The sequence below is a fragment of the Ahaetulla prasina genome, chromosome 2 (assembly GCF_028640845.1).
Source record: "Ahaetulla prasina isolate Xishuangbanna chromosome 2, ASM2864084v1, whole genome shotgun sequence".
Classification (NCBI taxonomy): domain Eukaryota; kingdom Metazoa; phylum Chordata; class Lepidosauria; order Squamata; family Colubridae; genus Ahaetulla; species Ahaetulla prasina.
In genome coordinates, this window is record NC_080540.1 from 13,039,769 (window position 1) to 13,060,793 (window position 21,025).

The 21,025-nt window shown below is 44.4% G+C and overlaps 1 protein-coding gene and 1 pseudogene across 2 annotated transcripts; both read right to left on the bottom strand.

Moving 5' to 3' along the window:
- Window positions 1-2,344: 2,344 nt before the first annotated feature.
- LOC131192490 (E3 ubiquitin-protein ligase TRIM39-like) lies at window positions 2,345-13,974 on the bottom strand. Of its 2 annotated transcripts, XM_058171675.1 has the most exons (7): window positions 13,330-13,969; window positions 11,679-11,774; window positions 10,868-11,098; window positions 8,313-8,335; window positions 6,971-7,089; window positions 4,225-4,257; window positions 2,345-3,276 (listed from the first exon to the last, which is right to left on the bottom strand). In XM_058171675.1, exons 1-7 carry the CDS (start codon window positions 13,741-13,743, stop codon window positions 2,762-2,764), a joined length of 1,431 nt encoding a protein of 476 aa, XP_058027658.1. In that variant the 5' UTR covers window positions 13,744-13,969; the 3' UTR covers window positions 2,345-2,761. The 2 variants fall into 2 exon arrangements, with proteins under 2 accessions (XP_058027658.1, XP_058027659.1); XM_058171676.1 differs by lacking the exon at window positions 4,225-4,257 and having other exon boundaries at window positions 13,330-13,974.
- Window positions 13,975-15,993: 2,019 nt separating this feature from the next.
- LOC131190375 (E3 ubiquitin-protein ligase TRIM11-like) lies at window positions 15,994-19,453 on the bottom strand (annotated as a pseudogene).
- Between the last annotated feature and the right edge of the window lie 1,572 nt (window positions 19,454-21,025).

Sequence of the window (21,025 nt, forward strand, 5' to 3'; positions counted from 1 at the left end):
GGAGGCCAGATGAGCCGGGAGGCCCCACTTCCCTTCTCTTCTCCCTCTCACCATCTCTCTCTCTCTTGGTCTCCTCCTTCCTGCCAAAACCTCCTCTTTTACCTTCCCTTCTCCCTCTTCCCCCAGGATGCACTTAAAATGGGGCAAAGCTCACTTAATAGCTGTCTCACTTGGCAGCAGAAATCTGGGGCTCAATTGTGCTTGTAAATTGAGGACAACCTGTATTAGGTATGTTTGGATAACTCACTTGCTCCTTTGCCAACAACAGCTTGTCAATCTTCAGTTGTTTGAATGCTTCAAGATGTTCCAGAGAAATGCCGTTAGCATTCAAAGTCACCATATCAGAGTTAAGTTTCACTCCCCTTATTTATTTGTACCTTGTCTTTATTATTTTTACAAATAACTCAAGGTGGCAAACATATCCAACATATCTTCCTCCTCCTATTTTCCCCACAACAATCCTGTGAGGTGGGTTGGACTGAGAGAGAATAAATGACTCAGTCACCCATTTGGCTTTCATGGTTAAGGGAGGACTTGAACTCACAATCTTCCTCTTTCTAGCCTTCTAGCTACAAGATCAAACTAGATCTCACTCCCATCTCAATATCGAAGCCACTTTTGGGCTGCCTCAGATTATTGGACCCTCGTGGCTACCTGGACAAATCTCCTTCCACTTTTCTTGCTGAAGATTCGGGAGTAGCTTACCATTTCCTGTTTCCTAGGGCTGAGTGAGAGTGACTAGTCCTAAGGTTGGCCTAAGGCAGGATCAGAAGTCATGGTTTCTAGCTTGATTTCTTAACCACCACACTAGATTGCCTTTTTCTTTTACAGTTACTCAATAAGAGGCAGAGTGGCTTAAAGCAAGAAGGAAAAAGAGTGTTATTTGGCATCTTGTCAAATAATGTATTTATTTAATAATGTATTTCATTTAATATTATTCATATTTGACAGGTGATGTCTAGCTACATTCTATCTCTCACATCTCCTATCTTGATAACAGATGGTATGTTTTGTTTTAGTCTACTGTCTTTTGTGCATCTTTTTTCTATATATTACACTGAATAATCACTGATTTCTTTAATTTCAAACAGCATCAAAGTAACAATGCCACTCTTGAAATAAAATATATTGATATATAGAAATGTGTTATTAGATTGAAGTGCATTTATTGACTCAGCCTTCCTTTATAAGTATTAACAGATTGTTCAATGTTGACTTTGTAAAATATACAAATAACTATATACATTGTGCTCTAAAGTAGAAACAAACAAAAAATAAAATAAAATAAAATAAAATGAGGTAAAAATACATTTATTGACGTAAAATTGTACAGGAAGGAACTACAATCCAAGAGACACCTATAAAATTACAATCACTTTCAATCAATAATCTGATTGTTGTAGATAATTTAGATAAGTATAAAAAGACAGAAACGGATTTGCAAAATAAAAATTAAAAACCCTATGAGGTTCTACTTGCTGAAGCCCTTTTAGGGTCTGTTGGGATTATGACAATTATGTATATATTTAAAATGAAACAGAAAAAAAAGCAGGGAGGAAAGAAAAAAAAGCAGGGACAGATTACAGAATATATTGAATTATGCAAATTATTTTCTGTCAGAAAGAAGATTAAAATACTTAGCTGTTGACAGTGTTTGAGGAACCTACTATTTGAGAAGCACTGAATTATGGGAACCTACACAATCACTAATTGCAACTAAACATTAAACAAACGAGCTTGATACATAAATGGGCAGGAGAGCTGTGATGGACATTTAAGATCCATGATTAATGGGTTCGGCTGTAAGATAAGCTATCTTTCATATTGATACAGCTGAACAAATGACATTACAGCCTATTAAGCTTTTAGTGGACATCTCATTTTTTAGATTGACTGACCCATTCCTTCAATTTCCAAGGCTACACAACTGGAAAAGAGGTGGCATTCAGCCAGTTTGCACTGGTTCGCGTGAACCGTTGGCGGAAAGTTGGCCAACGTTACTGAACTGATAGCAACGTCCGGCTGGCCATGCCATCTAACCGGTTCCCCGATTGCCACTTACTCACCCCAGCCTCCATGTTCGCCACCACCATGTTCTTCGAGCACACGCATCACACTGCCTTACAAGTCCAATGGAATGCACATGCGCAAAGAACATGGTGGCAACGGCAGCAGCTTTTTCTGCCGGTACTTTTTGGTGGCCTGTGGTCAGCTGCCACAGCCGCAAAGCAGCTCTCAAACTGGCTTCTTTGCCAGCCACTTTCCAGCAGCGACGGCTGGCTGGGGGCCGCCGAAAACTCCTGTCAGCTTGCTTGGAACTGTGGACCAGTGGAAGGTAAGCCAGAACAAGGAGGCAGTGGTGAAAGAGGAAAATGGGGGGTAGGGCTGGGGCTGACAAAGGAGGGGAAATGGGGGCGACTGGCGAAGGGAGGGCGGGGTAGATAGGTGGAAATTCCCAAAATTTTCCTACCTTTTCCTGTGGGTGTGGCTTGGTGGGGAGGGTCATGTGACTGGGTGGGAATAGTTGAGAGTTGGCCACGCCCACTCAGTCACATGCCACCCACCTAGCCATGCCCAAGCCAGTAGTGAAAATTTTAGAAACCCATCACTGAACTGCAAGCAATTTGGTGCAGCATAGACTGTACAATAAAAGAAGGTGTAGTAGCAAAAAGCTAAGGAATCTCCACTTTAAAGGCTTTCAGAGATTCCTGTGTGGCAAGTAGGGATTTTTCCAAAGTTTTGTCTATCGAGGTCCCTTCTTTTAGGGGAGTGTCATGCAGGTGTCCTTACTCAAATAGAAACAGGGCTGAAGGGTCTCTCCAACCAAGGAAGCATCTGAAAATGTATGGAGCAGAGTTGCTGTGCTGGCATCAAAAAAGCTGACTTGTCCCTCTTCACAGTTGAGGGAGATGCGGATCCTTGTGGGCTCCTCAGTCAGGACCAGGTCATAGCATTTTGATGGAGAGATGGCCTTGTATCCCTGTCTTCTTTTCTGAAACTCCCAGCGCCAGGTCTGCTTATCAACATTTGTTACGTTCACTGGCTTGCTGGCAACCCCTACACCCCAATCTGCTGTATCTCCTACCATAACTTCCCAGAAATGTCTCCCAGTTGAGAACTTCTGACAGCCAAGGACACAAGGATAAAGTACAAATGTCATCGGATTTGGGAAAAAATATTTTGCTTTAACTGGCTTAACTCCTCTGACACTTTTGCGATCTTTCGAGACATCAAGGCGGTCAGGATGGGCTGTTTCTGTATCCAGAGTTACATTCTCTGTAAGGGGAAGGGAAGAAGGAAGGAGAAGAACAAGAGTTTCAGCTGCAGGCCTAGTTTGTGTCTTCACACCCAAGAGTTTAACCCTCTTGTGTGAATGGAGTTCAGCTTCCAAACACCCCCTCCAGGACTGGAAGACTCACTGTTTTTTTAAACAACACCTAAACCATTGTCAGGTCAAGACTCTGTAAGACTTGTGGACTTCATTTTCCAAAATTTCCCTGATGGGGCTGCCGGCATCCAAGTCCCCTCTGTTCCCTTTTCTCCAAGCACTTGGGCTCTTCCACTGTCTTAGTCCCATCCTCTGTTCACTGCGAGCCTATTTGGCACCCCTCTGGCCTCTGGCCTTCTCGTTCCATTCACTTAGTTGCCTTCACCATCTTCCAGTCCATCTGCCTCCCCTTCAGCTGCCACTAAGCTGCACACCTTCAGGATCCTAATTTCTCTGCTCCCAAAGACCTGGTCTCTCACCAACTTATAGTCAGGCAGTGAAATCAAGAGGATGTTATTAGCTTGGTAGGAATTCAATGTTCCTTTCAGTCCCACCCCATATTTTCCCGTTTGTCCAGATATTTCATTCTACACCAAGATTGATTTCAATTTCCTATATTATGTATACATAATTATACATAATGAACAGGATAGAGTAGCATAGCATAGAATACTTTATTTGGCCAAATGTGATCAGACACAAAGGGGATTTGTCTCCTGTACATCAACTCACAGTGTACATATAAACAGCAAGTAATACGTCATAAAATCATTAACATTTACTGGAACGTCATAATCTTATATAGTATCTAATCCTATATTTTTCTGTTATATAGTATCTAATCCTATATACTTTCTTATATAGTATCTAATCCTATATTTTTCTCTTAAAGTTATCCGCATCAGAACTTAAAATAGCAAGCGATTGTGATGCTTATAAATTCTTTTAATATTTACCTTCCTGTAGTTGAAGTCCAGTTTCTAGCGTATCTGGGGAAGAAAAGGGAGGGATTCAGCATCTCATCACTGGAATTGGAGCAACAGAAGGGCCTCCCTCAGAGGTTTGCTTTCCTTGGCCTCAAATCAGGAAATAAGGAATATGGAAAGCTACAAGCCAGAATGCCATTGGCAGCTATATATATTCCATCAGGTCTAAATATATTCTACTATATATTCCATATACAGGTAGTCATCAACTATTTGTGTAGTGAAGTTACAGTGGCACTGACAAAAATGATTTATGACCGGTTCTCACCAATTTATGACCGTTGGAGCCTCCCCAGTCACAGGATCAAAATTTGGGCCTCTGGGAACCAGCTTGTATTTATGAGGGTTGCAGCATCCCATGGTTCTGGGATTGTCATCTTCAACCTTCCTGGGGAGCTTCTGACAAGCAAAGTCAATGTGGGAATCCAGATTCATTTATCATCGTGGACAGGTTGCTGGGGAGGTTACATGCAACCACATGTTTACTGGACCCGTGTCCTTCCTGGTTGGTGCTGGCTACTCAGGAAGTGACACGAGGCTGGCTCCGGGGAATTATAAATGCTTCATTGTTGGAAGGGGTTTTCCCCACTGCCTTGAAAGAGGCAGTGGTGAGACCCCTCCTCAAGAAGCCTTCCCTGGATCCAGCTATTTTGGGAAATTATTGTCCAGTCTCCAACCTTCGCTTTGTGGCCAAGATTGTAGAGAGTGTGGTGGCATGGCAGCTTCCCCAGTACCTGGATGAAGCCGTCTATCTAGGCCCGTTCCAGTCCGGCTTCCGGTCCGGATATAGTACAGAGACAGCTTTGGTCGCGTTGGTGGATGACCTCTGGAGGGCCAGGGATAGGGGTTGTTCCTCTGCCCTGGTCCTATTAGATCTCTCAGCGGCTTTCGATACCATCGACCATGGTATCTTGCTGCACCGGTTGGAGGGCTTGGGAGTGGGAGGCACCGTTTATCAGTGGTTCTCCTCCTATCTCTCCGACCGGTGTAAAGCAGTGTGCTGACGGGGGGGCAGAGGTGGCGCGCGCCTTACTTGTGGGGTGCCTCAGGGGTCGATTCTCTCGCCCCTCCTGTTCAACATCTATATGAAGCCGCTGGGTGAGGTCATCAGTGGTTTCGGGGTGAGTTATCATCTGTACGCTGATGATATGCAGCTGTACTTTTCCACCCCGGACCACCCCAACGAAGCTGTCGAAGTGCTATCCCAGTGTCTGGAAGCCGTACGGGTCTGGATGGGAAGAAACAGACTCAAGCTCAATCCCTCCAAGATGGAGTGGCTGTGGATGCTGGCACCCCAGTACAGTCAGCTGCAGCCGCAGCTGACTGTAGGGGGCGAGTTATTGGCCCCAATGGAAAGGGTGCGCAACTTGGGTTTCCTCTTGGATGGGCGGCTGTCGTTTGACGATCATTTGGCGGCCGTCTCCAAGAGGGCCTTTCACCAAGTAAGGTTGGTCCGCCAGTTGCGCTCCTTCCTTGACCGGGTTGCCTTATGCACGGTCACTCATGCCCTTGTCACTTCCCGTTTGGATTATTGCAATGCTCTCTACATGAGGCTGCCCTTGAAGTGCACCCGGAGGCTGCAGCTAGTCCAGAATGCAGCTGCGCGGGTAATAATGGGAGCAACTCGTTGCTCCCATGTAACATCACTCCTGCGCAGTTTTCACTGGCTCCCTGTGGTCTTTCGGGTGCGCTTTAAGATTTTGGTTACCACCTTTAAAGCGCTCCATGGCTTAGGGCCCGGGTACTTACGGGACCGCCTGCTGTTACCTTATGCCTCCCACCGACCCGTACGCTCACACAGAGAGGGCCTTCTCAGGGAGGGTCCACCAAACAATGTCGGCTGGCGGCCCCCAGGGGTAGGGCCTTCTCTGTCGGAGCTCGTACGCTCTGGAACGAACTTCCCCCTGGTTTACGTCAAGTGCCTGATCTTCGGACTTTTCGCCGTGAGCTGAAAACGCACCTATTTTTTCAAGCGGGACTGGCTTAAAAGTTTTATTAAATTTTAATTCGGGTTATTTATATTTTAAGGTTTGTTAAATTGTTTTAAATTTCGGCCACCCTGTAATATGTTTTGTTTTAATTTTGTTTTAATGTGTATATTGTGGATTTTTATTTGGCTGTACACCGCCCTGAGTCCTTCGGGAGAAGGGCGGTATAAAAATCGAATAAAATAAAATAAAATAAATAAACCATGATTCACTTAACTGTCGTGTTTTTCTGAATAACTCTGGCAAAAAAGTTCGTAAAATGGGGCACAGCTCACTTAACAACTGCCTTGCTTAGCAACAGAAATTTTCAGCTCAACTGAGGTCATAAGTCAAGAACTACCTGCATATATTCCATTATACTTAGTGGAAACTTATTCTGCTTCCCCAGGGATCACTGCATATGGATTTGGACCAGGGGTGGGTTCTACTTACCTTCGCTACCGGTTCGCAATGGGAGTGTGTGCATGTGCAGAGTGCCTGTGATAACATCCGGGTGGGTGGGTGGAGTCTCCCGCCACCGCTACTACCAGTTCGTAAGATCCAGAGCAAAATGGTAGGAACCCACCACTGATTTGGGCTATGAAGAATACAGGTAGTCTTGTTTTACAATCCTAACTGAGACACTGATCCTGAAATTGATCCCTCTTTGATCCTTGTGACATTGACCCAGAATCTCTCTTGGATGCTCAAAATATCATCCAGCGTAAAACCCCAGCAGTGTTTTTTACCTCTCAATTTTTTCATGGCACTTTTCAGAAACAGAGTGATATCACTGTAATTCCGAATTGTCCAGTTCGACTCTAGAAGTAAATCCACCGGATTCTCATATGTTTCCTTAACCTGGTACCTGGCAAGACAAAATAACAGAATAACAGAGTTGGAAGGGACCTTTTAGGTCATCTAGTCCAAAACACACACCCCAGCACCCAAACAGGAGACCCTACACCATTTCTGACAGATGGCAGTTCGGCTTCTTCTTGAAAGCTTCTAGTGATAAAGCTTCCACTATTTCTGGAGGCCAGCTGTTCCAGTGGTTCATTTGCCTCAGTCAGAAAATTTCTTCTTATTTCTAGGTTGAATCTCTCCTTGATCAGTTTCCATCCATTATTCCTTCTCTGGCCTTCAGGTCCTTTGGAAATTAACTTCTCCCTCCTCTCTGTGCTGCCCCTCGAATATTGGAACACTGCCATCATGTCTCCCCTGGTCCTTCTCTTCACTAGACCAGCCATGCCCAGTTCCTGTAACCGTTATCAACCTGCCAATAGAAGAAGCTTTCTAAACCATCGATGGTGCTTGCGGATTGGTTAGCGACAGGATCAGTGGTGGGTTCCTACCGGTTCGCTCCGGGTCTTGCAAACCGGTAGTAGCAGCGGCGATAGGCTCCACCCACCCACCCAGACCTCATCACAGATGCTCTGCGCATGTGCACGCATGCTCCCGTTGTGAACCGGTAGTGAAGGTAAGTGGGATCCAGTCTGGGTTGGTCACCAGAGGATTTGTCATCTGAGCTTTCAGACTCATGCTGGAGCCCATCCTCAGGGAACGTCTCTCTCTCTCTCTCTCCCTCTCTCTCTCCAGAACGTGTGCACTGGGCTGTTCTACGCATTGTATTTCTGTGGTGCCTGGTTGTGTGTGGCTTTTAGTTGTTAAGTGGGGTGTTGATGGCCAGCTATTAACTCACTGATAGTCGGATCCTAAGTACCTGCTAAGCTGGTGGTAAATCAGCACTCCTGTTGACTGACAAGGGCCCCTGTTTCCCAGGCTTCAGTCAATTCTCTGGCTAGCTATTCAAATACGGGCACCATGGCGACTCAGTGGATCCTGACCCAGAACTGCACGCATCCACCAAAGTTAAACAAGACATCTAGGAGAGGCCACTAAGTTTCAGTTTTGGGCTCCCTACTCTTCAAAATTCCTGTGAATCTCTTGGCCAAAACAAAGCCCTGAAATACAGTACGTTGTCTTTACATTAAAATACTGCTAAGTACAAACAGAACTTTCCAAAATAGCAAAACTGTTGGAGGAGCTGCTGATCTCTGAGATTGTAAAGAAAAGGGTGGATTTACTTACTTCTTCAAGATGCTTCCAATATCCTAAAAAATAAAGAGACAAAGCACTGAAAGGAGACACTCCTAGGCAGAAAATTAAATTCTTACAGTCACAAAATACATGAGTGAAATGTCACAATAGCAATGAAGAAGAAAAATAATAGCTCTCAAAAGAAACCAGCATGGATGCATAAAGAACTATCTGACAAATTGAAAGACAAAAAGGACAAATATAAAAAGTGGAAAGAGGGGCAAATAACTAAGGCAGAATATCAGCAAACAGCCCGAGCCTGTAAAGATGAAGTAAGGAAAGCTAAGGCTCACAATGAACAAAGGCTAGCGACAAAAGTAAAAAATAACCAAAAAAGCTTCTTCCAACATGTTAAAAACAAGAAAAAAGTCAAGGAAACAATTGGCCCATTGCTGGGAGAAAGTGGCAAGAAGATAACAAGCAACAGGGAGAAAGCAGATCTACTTAACCCATTTTTTGCATCTGTCTTTACACAAAAGGAAAAAACAATCCAACCTATCAAAAACAGCACTACAAAAAACAGATTAGAAACACAAGTTAAAATAGGGAAGAAAATGGTAAGTGAACACCTGTCTACCCTAGTCGCGTTCAAATCACCAGGACCGGATGGATTACACCCCAAGGTTCTGAAGGAACTGGCAGACGAGATCTCAGAACCACTGAACTATATCTTTCAAGGATCCTGGAGCACAGGGGAGCTGCCAGAGGACTGGAAAAGAGCTGATGTAGTTCCCATCTTCAAAAAGGAAAAACAGATCCAGGAAACTACAGACCTATCAGCCTGACCTCAATACCGGGAAGATTCTGGAAAAGATAATCAAGCAACGAATCACGAACACCTAGAAGCAAACAAAGTAATAACCAAAAGCCAACATGGGTTTGTCAAAACAGATCATGCCAGACTAATCTTATTGCATTCTTTGACAAAATGACAAAATTAGTAGACCAGAGGAATGCTGTCGATATAATTTACTTGGACTTCAGTAAAGCATTTGATAAAGTAGACCATAATCTACTACTAGATAAAGTAGAAAATGTGGGTTAGACAGCACCACCACCAGATGGATTCGTAACTGGCTGACCAACGCACTCAACGTGTAGTCCTCAACGGAACTACATCCACATGGAGGAAGTATGCAGTGGAGTACCCCAAGGCTCTGTTTTAGGCCCAGTACTCTTCAACATCTTCATCAATGACTTGGACGAGGGGATAGATGGGGAAATCATCAAATTTGCAGATGACACCAAGCTGGCAGGAATAGCCAACACTCCAGAAGATAGGCTCAAGATACAGAAAGATCTTGACAGACTAGAACATTGGGCGCTATCTAACAAAATGAAATTCAAGAGTGAAAAAAGTAAGGTTCTACATTTAGGCAAAAAACCCCAAAATGCACAGGTACCATATATGTGGTACCTTGCTCAATAGTAGTAACTGTGAGCGGGATCTTGCATTCAGTTTTGGTCGCCACGATGTAAAAAAGATGTTGAGACTCTAGAAAGAGTGCAGAGAAGAGCAACAAAGATGATTAGGGGACTGGAGGCTAAAACATATAAAGAACGGTTGCAGGAACTGGGTATGTCCAGTTTAATAAAAAGAAGGACTAGGGGAGACATGATAGCAGTGTTCCAATATCTCAGGGGTTGCCACAAAGAAGAGGGAGTCGGGCTGTTCTCCAAAGCACCTGAGGGTAGAACAAGAAGCAATGGGTGGAAACTGATCAAGGAAAGAAGCAACTTAGAACTAAGGAGAAATTTCCTGACAGTTAGAACAATTAATAAGTGAAACGACTTGCCTGCAGAAGTTGTGAATGCTCCAACACTGGAAATTTTTAAGAAAATGTTGGATAACCATCTGACTGAGATGGTGTAGGGTTTCCTGCCTGGGCAGGGGGTTGGACTAGAAGGCCTCCAAGGTCCCTTCCAACTCTGTTCTTATGTTATATTATGTTATGTCTGGACAACCAGACACTAACAATCATTTTCTTTTTCCTTTATCCTACACTTCTTTCAAATTCTTTTCCTTCTCCATTTCCCTGTTTTCTTTATTTCCATTGGTACTTTTCACTATTATAATTTCGATTAAATTTATGGAAGAAAACAAAAGGAAAGAGTCAAAAAGAGTATTCAGTGGAGGGGCTAAAGAATGCAGAGAGGAGCAATGAATATGGCAAGTGGCCAGGAAGTCAAACCATGCAATGAATGGCTCAGGGAACTCGGTATGCTTAGCCTAAGGAAAAAAAGGCTTAGGGGAGACCCTACAGCCATCTTCAAACACTTGAAGGGCTCTCATAGGGAAAAGGGGTGGAAACTCATCACAGGGAGATCCAACCTAAAGTAAGGAAGAAATTCCTGACTGTGAGAATTATTTATCAGTGGAACAGCCTGCCTCCCTGAGTTCTGGGTGCTCCATCACTGGAGGATTCCAATAATAGATATCTTTAGGGTGGTATAAGGACCCATTGTCTTGGGCAGAGGATTGGACCAGAAGACCTCCAAGGTCCCTTCCAGCCCTAGGATTCTATGATCTCAACTTCCTGCCTCACCTGTAAGAGTTGGCTGGCTGGCTGCTGAAGCTTCTCTTCTATCTCCTGGATGAGATGGTCAAGAGAGCCCAGTTCCTCCATGTGCTTGGACAAACCCTTCTCCTTTCTTGCCATAATGTCCTTCTCCGTTTCTTCCATTTCACTCAATAGAAGCTTTTCCTGTGCTTCTAACCAGAGTTGTAGCTCTGTGAATTCAGCCACTACATTTATTTTCAGTTTTTTGATGAGGTCCTAGAACAAGAAAGAGAAAAGGCAAAAGGCATACTTTTATTTTAATTGTTTCACTTAATGATTTTTACTTTTATTTTAATTATTATAATAATTTAACAGATTCCTTGAAGAATCCAGAAGTGAGGTGGGAGAATATCTGGACGAGAGAGAAAAAATTGATATTAAAAAGCGTAGGGGGGAAAGGATTCTTTTTTTAAAAAAGGCTCCAGTTTAATGATCTCTCATGAAAATTTTCTTGGCAATCAGGGATTCCAAAAAAGAGACAGAAAAATGTTTGAGTTCACAAATTTTTCAATAGGATGAAATAAGGTTTGCATTTATTTATTAAACAAAACAAACCCATTGTATAAAACACAGCTCAGGGGATAGGTGCACTTAACGTAACTGTGACTTATTCAGCCAATGGTGACATCTCAGACCCCAGGTTAAGAACAAGTTCTGCCCTAATACCATTTTTAACTTGAATTTCATTTAAAGTCAGAGTTTGTACTTCCAAACAGGCTGCCTATTATTAAAGATGGCAGATGGGATTCTCCTTCCTATTAGCTCAGAAGCTCCTCTCCATTGAGTCAATACTTACAAGCCTCTCCTGCACTCTTTGCTCTGTGTCGCTTTTGTATGTAGCTATTTTTTCTTTCTGCTTCTTCTGAGCCTTCAGGCAATTCTCAACCTTGAACTGAAGAGAAAATACAAGTTTTGAGTTTCTTTTTGTAAAGGATTACATCGGAGGGAAGATCCAGTTAGAAGATATCATCATAAATACATGGCAGTTGGCAAGTGTCCAAATTTTGATCATGTGATGACAAGGATGCTGCAATGATCATAAGTGTGAAAAAAATGATTGTAAGTCACATTTTCCATTGCCGTTGTAACTTCGAACAGTCACTAAATGAAAGGTTCTAAGTCGAGGACTCCCTGCAAGGGCATTAAAGTGAGCTGCCTGAGTCTCCTGATTGCAGTCATCCCAGAAGCATCACTGAGAAATGAAAGGTTGGGCTGATCTAGCAGGAATGTTTTTCGGGGTCTGCACTCAAGATTTTGGAGAATTCCATGACAATTTCGCTTTAGAGCAAATGTGGAAAGTGAGCTGGCAAAGGGAGCCTATTTCTCCCTAGAGGCAATTTCCGTTGCTAAGCAAGACAGTTAAGTGATGTTCTTGCTGCAGTTGTTAAGTGAATCACTGCAGTTATTCACTTAGTAGCACAGTTGTGAAGCAATTCTGGCTTCCCAATTGACTTTGCTTGTGAGAAGGTCACTAAACAAATGGTTGTAATTCAAAGACTATGGTAAATCTGTCTTCAGAAAAATTTCAGCCACAGAGGATAAAGCAGGAGGTGAAGGTCTCAGGTTGGAAGTGGGGAAGTTTGTGAAAGGAATGGTCCAGGCAGAGAGTGGCAGAGGACTGTAGTAAGACCAGTAACCAATGGGGGGACACAATAAGAAAATTGTGTTAGAAGGACTCAGATTAGAAGGATGCTACCTAAGGCATATAGACATCAACTTTGGTAACTTCTAGCTTATTATAATAATAAAACAGCCTCGTTGATAAGAAAGCTTATTATCATGAATATGCAATGTATGAGGAATGTGAGTAAAGTAGGCCAGGACAAGAAATCAAAAGAAACACCTGTCAAGGAACCTTAATCTTAACTCTATAATTTGAATTTTTACATCCTTCAGGGGTCTTGGCTCCTTTAGCTGTTGAGAGCCTTTTGGTGAAGAACTTCAATAAAAGTTCCTTGCCTGTCCAGCCTGTCCAGTCTGGTTCTGATTGGCATCTGCACCAGGCTAAAACCAATTGCGGTGTGGCTCAGGCTGTAAGAAGCCTGTTATTAAAACACAGCTGCCTGCAATTACTGCAGGTTCTAGTCCCACCAGGTCCAAGGTTGATTCAGCCTTCCATCCTTTATAAGGTAGGTAAAATGAGGACCCAGATTGTTGGGGGGGGCAAAAAATTGACTTTGTAAATATACAAATAGAATGAGACTATTGCCTTACACACTGTAAGCCGCCCTGAGTCTTTGGAGAAGGGTGGGATATAAATGTAAATAAAAATAAAAATAATAAAAAAAAAAAACAGAGAAACCAAGTAAATTGGTCCAAGGATTGCCAGGAAGACCAAAGATCTGGATGGTTTTTTTTTGTTTTTTTTACATATTATATCTGCCTTCTCAGGCTCAGGGCGACAAGTAAACAATTCTCCAAAGCGATTCATCTTAGATGATCCCTACCTGGTATTCCAGGAAAGCCTCCTCCACAGGGATCACCGAGTGGCCCTTGTGCTCTTTGGATCGGTCGCAGACCACGCAGATGAGGGTCTGGTGGTCCTTACAGAAGAGCTTGAGGGGTTCCTGGTGCTTCGGGCAGAAGCTCCCTCCTTCCTCGGCCGGATGGCCGCCGCATTTCCTGACCTCTTCCAGAATCCGCGCCAGCTGCCTGTTGGGGAGGAGGTTATGGGGCGCGAAGGTCCGTTTGCATTGGGGACAGGAAGCCTCCGATTCCGACGTTCCCCAACTGCGGGTCAGGCAGCCCCGGCAGAAGTTGTGGCCGCACTCCGGGATGAGCACGGGGTCCTGGAAATAGTCCAGGCAAATGGAGCAGGTGGCTTCTTCCAGCAAAACAGGCAAGGACGGTACACCCGCCATCGCCGCCTCCTCCGCCGGGAAAGGAAAGAGAAAGTTAAGTTTCGCTTCCTCTCCTCCAAATCAGCTGACCGCCTTTGGGCTCTGCCCAGACGGGAAACCGAAATGAATTGTTGTTGCTCTTGCGGTCAGCTTCGCTGGCTTCTTACAGGGGAAAAAAGTGTTTTAAAAAGAACAAATTGGAGAGAAGCAAACATTCGCCGGATGGACCCCCGATCAATTATTATTGGCCCAATCAGATCGTCAAAGGGCGGTGCAGTTTTCAAAATCCTCCTCCTCCTCCTCCATATCCCTCATCGGACGTTGACGATCCTATTTTTATCAGCCGCACGAAAAAGTGCTGCTTTTTAAAATCTGGGGAGAAGCAAATATTCTTGGGACGGATCTCCAATCAATTACTGATCCAAGTATCCTGCTAAAGGAAAAGATAGTGAAAAATCCTGGAGAGAAAGAAACATTGCATGAACATGTTCATCAGGTATCACCAAATTGGAAATCAACTAAGCAAAGAAGTTTATTTGTTTCCCTACTTCTGCAACCCCCGTCAGTGATTTGCAAGTGGGTCTGTGAGAAACTTCATTTCATTTTGAAGGAATTATTGTTCAAGGAATAATTAGTAATTATTATTATACCCCTGAGTTTCTACCTCCCACTTAGGTCAACAGGTCTTTTCCTCTCTTGCAACCATGCTTACAAGCTCAGATAAACTCACATGAACTGCATTTGGCTGGGCAAACTAAACTAGGTTTGTTTAGACCTGCTATGGGTTGGCAAAGGCAGGGTGTCGCCTCTTTCAAATTTGCAGGCCTAATTTTCTAAGAGAACTGCCTCTAAAATTCGCTTCTGGCCTCTCCTTCCCCATAGCTCCATCCACATTTCCTCCTTCCTTATACCCCTCCCCCCACAAGAGGGGAGCAACCTTCCCATTGCTACGCAACCCGCATTTTCCATTTGATTCTCAAAGTCCCCTCTTTCAAACGCCCTGCTCCCCCAGAAGCTGGGAGATGCTGCAAAGCAGGAACAATCATAGAGGGAGTCAACAAAGGCCTAAGGCAGTGGTTCCCAACCTTTTCTTGTTTGAGGCACAACCTTTTCTTGTTTGAGGCACCCTTGGAAAGCCTTTCAAAAGTTCCCGGCACCCTTATAAGGAAATAGATATTTAAAATCTCCGTAGCTCAAAAGTTCCCGGCACCCTCAAAAGATCTCACGGCACCCCTTAGTGCCGCGGCACACTGGTTGGGAACCACTGGCCTAAGGGTTAGAAGCCCTGCCCCTTGCTCTAATCCCCATCATTTCAGACTCTGTGGCCTAGATAAGTGGCTCTCAAGTTGGGGTCTGTGGAAGTCAAATATTTTAACATTAGTCATTATTAATGCATATAGACATTAAAGTGTCTTATTACAGATTTTCACAAGACCATTGCAGAATCCCCCCTAATCAGGTAATCATGATTAGTAATAGTTACCTGATTATTACCTGATTATTCAGGTAATATCCATGATTACCTGATTATTCCTTCCTCCTCCTATTTTCCCCACAACAATCCTGTGAGGTGAGTTGGACTGAGAAAATAAATGACTCAGTCACCCATTTGGCTTTCATGGTTAAGGGAGGACTTGAACTCACAATCTTCCTTTTTCTAGCCACCTAACTACAAGATCAAACTAGATCTCACTTCCATCTCAATATCAAAGCCACTTTTGGGCTGCCTCAGATTGTTGGACCCTCGTGGCTACCTGGACAAATCTCCTTCCACTTTTCTTGCTGAAGATTCGGGAGTAGCTTACCATTTCCTGTTTCCTAGGGCTGAGTAAGAGTGACTAGTCCTAAGGTTGGCCTAAGGCAGGATCGGAAGTCATGGTTTCTAGCTTGATTTCTTAACCACCACGCTAGATTGCCTTTTTCTTTTACAGTTACTCAATAAGAGGCAGAGTGGCTTAAAGCAAGAAGGAAAAAGAGTATTATTTGGCATCTTGTCAAATAATGTATTTATTTAATAATGTATTTCATTTTTACAATTCTATTAACAATTCTATTTGAATTTTGGCTTGACCAGGTGAAATGTTTAGTCCACATAGCTCTCACATCTCCTATCTTGATAACAGATGGTATGTTTTGCTTTCGTCTACTGTCTTCTGTGCATCTTTTTTCTATATAGTACACTGAATAATCACTGATTTCTTTGATTTCAAACAGCATCAAAGTAACAGTGCCACTCTAAAGTAGAAATAAAATTCATATTGGCAAATAAAATGAGGTAAAAATACATTTATTGACGTAAAATTGCACAGGAAGGAGTTACAATCCAAGAGACACCTATAAAATTACAATCACTTTCAATCAGTAATCTGATTGTTGTAGATAATTTAGATAAGTATAAAAAGACAGAAACGGATTTGCAAAATAAAAATTAAAAACCCTATGAGGTTCTACTTGCTGAAGCCCTTTTAGGGTCTTTTGGGATTATGACAATTATATATATATTTAAAATGAAACAGAAAAAAAAGCAGAGACAGATTACAGAATATATCGAATTATGGGAACCTACACAATCACTAATTGCAACTAAACATTAAACAAACGAGCTTGATACATAAATGGGCAGGAGAGCTGTGATGGACATCTAAGATCCATGATTAATGGGTTCGGCTGTAAAATAAGCTATCTTTCATATTGATACAGCTGAATAAATGACATTACGGCCTATTAAGCTTTTAGTGGACATCTCATTTTTTAGATTGACTGACCCATTCCTTCAATTTCCAAGGCTACACAACTGCAAAAGAGGGGGCATTCAGCTGGTTTGCACTGGTTCGCGTGAACTGTTGGCGGAAAGTTGGCCAAGGTTACTGAACTGGTAGCAACGTCCGGCTGGCCACGCCCTCTAACCGGTTCCCCGATTGCCACTTACTCACCCCAGCCTCCATGTTCGCCACCACCATGTTCTTCGAGCACACGCATCACATTGCCTTACAAGTCCAATGGAATGCGCATGCGCGAAGAACATGGTGGCAACGGCAGCAGCTTTTTCTGCCGGTACTTTTTGGTGGCCTGTGGTCAGCTGCCACAGCCGCAAAGCAGCTCTCAAACTGGCTTCTTTGCCAGCCACTTTCCAGCAGCGACGGCTGGCTGGGGGCCGCCGAAAACTCCTGTCAGCTTGCGTTCGGAACTGTGGACCAGTCGCCATGGAAGGTAAGCAGCCAGAACAAAGAGGCAGTGGTGAGAGAGGAAACTGGGGGGTAGGGCTGGGGCTGACAAAGGAGGGGAAATGGGGGCGACTGGCGAAGGGAGGGCGGGGTAGATAGGTGGAAATTCCCAAAATTTTCCTACCTTTTCCTGTGGGTGTGGCTTGGTGGAGAGGGTCATGTGACTGAGTGGGAATAGTTGAGAGTGACATCAAGTTGGCCACGCCCACTCAGTCACATGCCACCCACTAGCCATGCCCAAGCCAGTAGTGAAAATTTTAGAAACCCATCACTGAACTGCAAGCAATTTGGTGCAGCATAGACTGTACAATAAAGGAAGGTGTAGTAGCAAAAAGCTAAGGAATCTCCACTTTAAAGGCTTTCAGAGATTCCTGTGTGGCAAGTAGGGATTTTTCCAAAGTTTTGTCTATGGAAGTCCCTTCTTTTAGGGGAGTGTCATGCAGGTGCCCTCGTACAAATAGAAAGAGGGCAGAAGAGTCTCTCCAACCAAGGAAGCATCTGAAAATGTATGGAGCAGAGTTGCTGTGCTGGCATCAAAAAAGCTGACTTGTCCCTCTTCACAGCTGAGGGAGATGCGGATCCTTGTGGGCTCCTCAGTCAGGACCAGGTCATAGCATTTAGATGGAGTGATAGCCTTGTATCCCCTTCTCCATTTCTGAAACTGCCAGATCCTGGTCTGGTGATCAACATTCGTTACGTTCACTGGCTTGCTGGCAACCCCTAAACCCCAATCTGCTGTACCTCCTACCATAACTTCCCAGAAATGTCTCCCTGTTGAGAACTTCTGACAGCCAAGGACAGAAGGATAAAGTACAAATCTCATCCGATTTGGGAGAAAATATTTTGCTTTAACTGGCTTAACTCCTCTGACACTTTTGCGATCTTTGGAAACATCAAGGCGGTCAGGATGGGCTGTGTCTGGATCCAGAGTTACATTTTCTGTAAAGGGGAAGGGAAGAAGGAAGGAGAAGAACTTCAGCTGCAGGTCTAGTTTGTGTCTTCACCCCCAAGAGTTTAACCCTCTTGTGTGAATGGAGTTCAGCTTCCAAACACCCCCTCCAGGACTGGAAGACTCACTGTTTTTTTAAACAACACCTAAACCATTGTCAGGTCAAGACTCTGTAAGACTTGTGGACTTCATTTTCCAAAATTTCCCTGATGGGGCTGCCGGCATCCAAGTCCCCTCTGTTCCCTTTTCTCCAAGCACTTGGGCTCTTCCACTGTCTTAGTCCCATCCTCTGTTCACTGCGAGCCTAGAGTGTAGAGTTTCCTGCCTGGGCAGGTGGTTGGATTAGAAGACCTCCAAGGTCCCCTTCAACTCTGTTATTATTATTATTATTATAACCTTGGTCCCTTTAAGACTTGTGGACTTCAACTCCCAGAGTCCCTCCAGCCAGCGAGGCATCTGGTTCTGATTGGCATCTGCACCAGGCTAAAACCAATTGGCAGACAACAGAGAAACCAAGTAAATTGGTCCAAGGATTGCCAGGAAGACCAAAGATCTGGATGGCTCTCCAAAGCGATTCCTCCTAGATGATCCCTACCTGGTATTCCGGGAAAGCCTCCTCCACAGGGATCACCGAGTGGCCCTTGTGCTCTATCGCAGACCAAGCAGATGAGGGTCTCGTGGTCCTTACAGAAGAGCTTCAGGGGCTCCCGGTGCTTCGGGCAGAAGCTCCCTCCTTCCTCGACCGGATGGCCGTCACTGTTGTGTCTTGCCCGCCCTCAGAGCAGCCGGGGCCTTCTTACCTGCTCCCGAACACTGAGGAATGTATGCCTCCCGGCCCAAGTCCTGGCTCCATGCCCACACAAACTGCAGAAGAAGGAGAATCTCCCTGCCCCAGCCCTGACTCCATGCCCAGGCAAACGGAGCAGCTAGACCCCTCCCCCTCCTCCACAGCATGTGAGCCTGAGGAGGTTTATTCTAACAGCTGATTGGAGTAATCCTCGCATCAGAAGATTGGATAGGCGGAGGCAACAGAGGGAAGGGAGGGGCAGGCCTTAATGAGTGCTGAGTCATGGAGCCACACCCCATGGCCTATATAAAGGATCTACTTTCTGGCAGTCTCTGAGTCAGGCAAAAGTCAAACTTATCTTGCTGAAGTCACTTACTGGTCTCCTGCCTGCTCTGAGGACTTTGCTAGGACTTTGGGCAGAGCTGCAGAGGCAAGCCTGATTCGGATTTCCCTGACCCAGCTGTCAGCGGAGGAGTGGGACACGATAGTCACATTTCCTGACCTCTTCCAGCATCCGCGCCAGCTGCCTGTTGGGGAGGAGGTTATGGGGCGCGAAGGTCCATCTGCATTGGGGGCAGGAAGCCTTTGATTCTGACGTCCCCCAACTGCGGGTCAGGCAGTCCCGGCAGAAGTTGTGGCCGCACTCCGGGATGAGCATATAGGGTCTCCTCTTTGAGCAGAGGGCTAGAATTAGAAGACCTCCAAGGCCCCTTCCTGCTCTATTCTGATTCATTGATTGATTGGCTGATTGACTTATTCGTGAGCCAGCTGGCTCAGGAATTTTGGGAGTTGAAGCCTGAAAATTATAAAAGGGCCATCGTCCCCACCCTCACCCCACCCCTATCCTAAAGGGAAAGAGAATGAAAAATCCTGGGGAGAAAGAAATATCCATGGGATGGATTCCCAATCAATTATTATTGATCAAACCAGCTTGTTAAAGAGGAAAATGCTTTTTAAAAAACTAGGAAGAAGGAAACATTTATGGGACGGGATGGAGTAAACCTGGGATGAAACAGATGGGGAGAAATCCTTGATAAAAGACCTAATCCAATGCTGCAGTTGATAGAATGTCTCAGAGATAAAGGGGAAAAAGGGATAGAAATTATAATTCTTTCTCTAGCTTCTAATATCCCCGTCATGGATTACTGCCTTGTTGTGGCAAAGGGACTTGCGTAGCTCAATGAAGCTATGAGCTATGCCATGCAGGGCCACCCAAGATGGACAGTTCTGACAGTACCAAAAGGAAAAAAGATATGATGCCGGAACATGAGCCCCTCAGGTCGGAAGGTGTCCAATATGCTACTGGGGAAGAGCGGAGGGCTAGTACTAGTAGCGCCAGAAAGAATGAAGCGACTGGGCCAAAGCCGAAAGGACGCTCAGCTGTGGATGTATCTGGTGGTGAAAGGAAAGTCCGATGCTGTAAAGATTTTTTCTCCATAGGAACCTGGAATGTAAGATTCATGAATCAAGGCATGCTGGACTTGGTTAAACAAGAGTTGACAAGACTGAACATCGACATCTTAGGAATCAGTGAACTAAAATGGACAGAAATGGGTTAATTCAGATGGCCATCAGGTATACTACTGCGGGCAAGAATCCCTCAGAAGAAATGGAGAAGCCTTCATAACCAATGAAAGAGTAGGAAAAGCAATACTGGGATACAATCCCCAAAATGACAGAATGATCTCCATTTGAATCCAAGGCAAACCATTCAAAATCACAGTAATCCAAGTCTATGCCCCAACCACTGGTGCTGAAGAGGATGAAACTGACCGGTTCTATGAAGCCCTACAGCATCTTATAGAATTAACACCAAAAAATGATGTCCTTATCGTCATGGGGAATTGGAATGCTAAAATAGGAAGCCAAAAGATAACCGGAATAACAGGCAAGTTTGGCCTTCGAGTACAAATTGAAGCAGGACACAGGCTGATAGAACGTTGTCAAGAGAATCCGATGGTCATAGCAAACTCTTTTCCAACAACGCAAGAGACGACTCTGCACATGGACATCACCAGACGGTCAACACAGAAATCAGATTATGTGCTCTGCAGCCAAAGATGGAGAAGCTCTATACAGTCAGTAAAAACAAGATCAGGACCTGACTGTGGCTCAGATCATGAACTTCTCGTTGCAAAATTTAGGCTTAAATTGAAGAAAGTAAGGGAAAGCACTAGGCCACTCAGGTATGAACTAAATCACATCCCTGATGAATATATAGTAGAGGTGACAAATAGATTTAAGGAATTAGATCTGATAGTTAGAGTGCCTGAAGAACTATGGACGGAGGTTCGCAACATTGGACAAGAGGTAGCAACTAAAACCATCCCAAAGAAAAAGAAA

Excerpts from the sequence above, each read along its gene's own strand:
- LOC131192490 (XM_058171675.1), bottom strand. The coding sequence starts at position 13,743 with ATGGCGGGTGTACCGTCCTTGCCTGTTTTGCTGGAAGAAGCCACCTGC. Across the intron at positions 7,090-8,312 it reads ATTGGAAGCATCTTGAAGAA|GTACCAGGTTAAGGAAACAT; the intron begins GTAAGTAAATCC and ends TTGTCTTGCCAG. Across the intron at positions 3,277-4,224 it reads TGGACTTCAACTACAGGAAG|AGAATGTAACTCTGGATACA; the intron begins GTAAATATTAAA and ends TTCCCCTTACAG.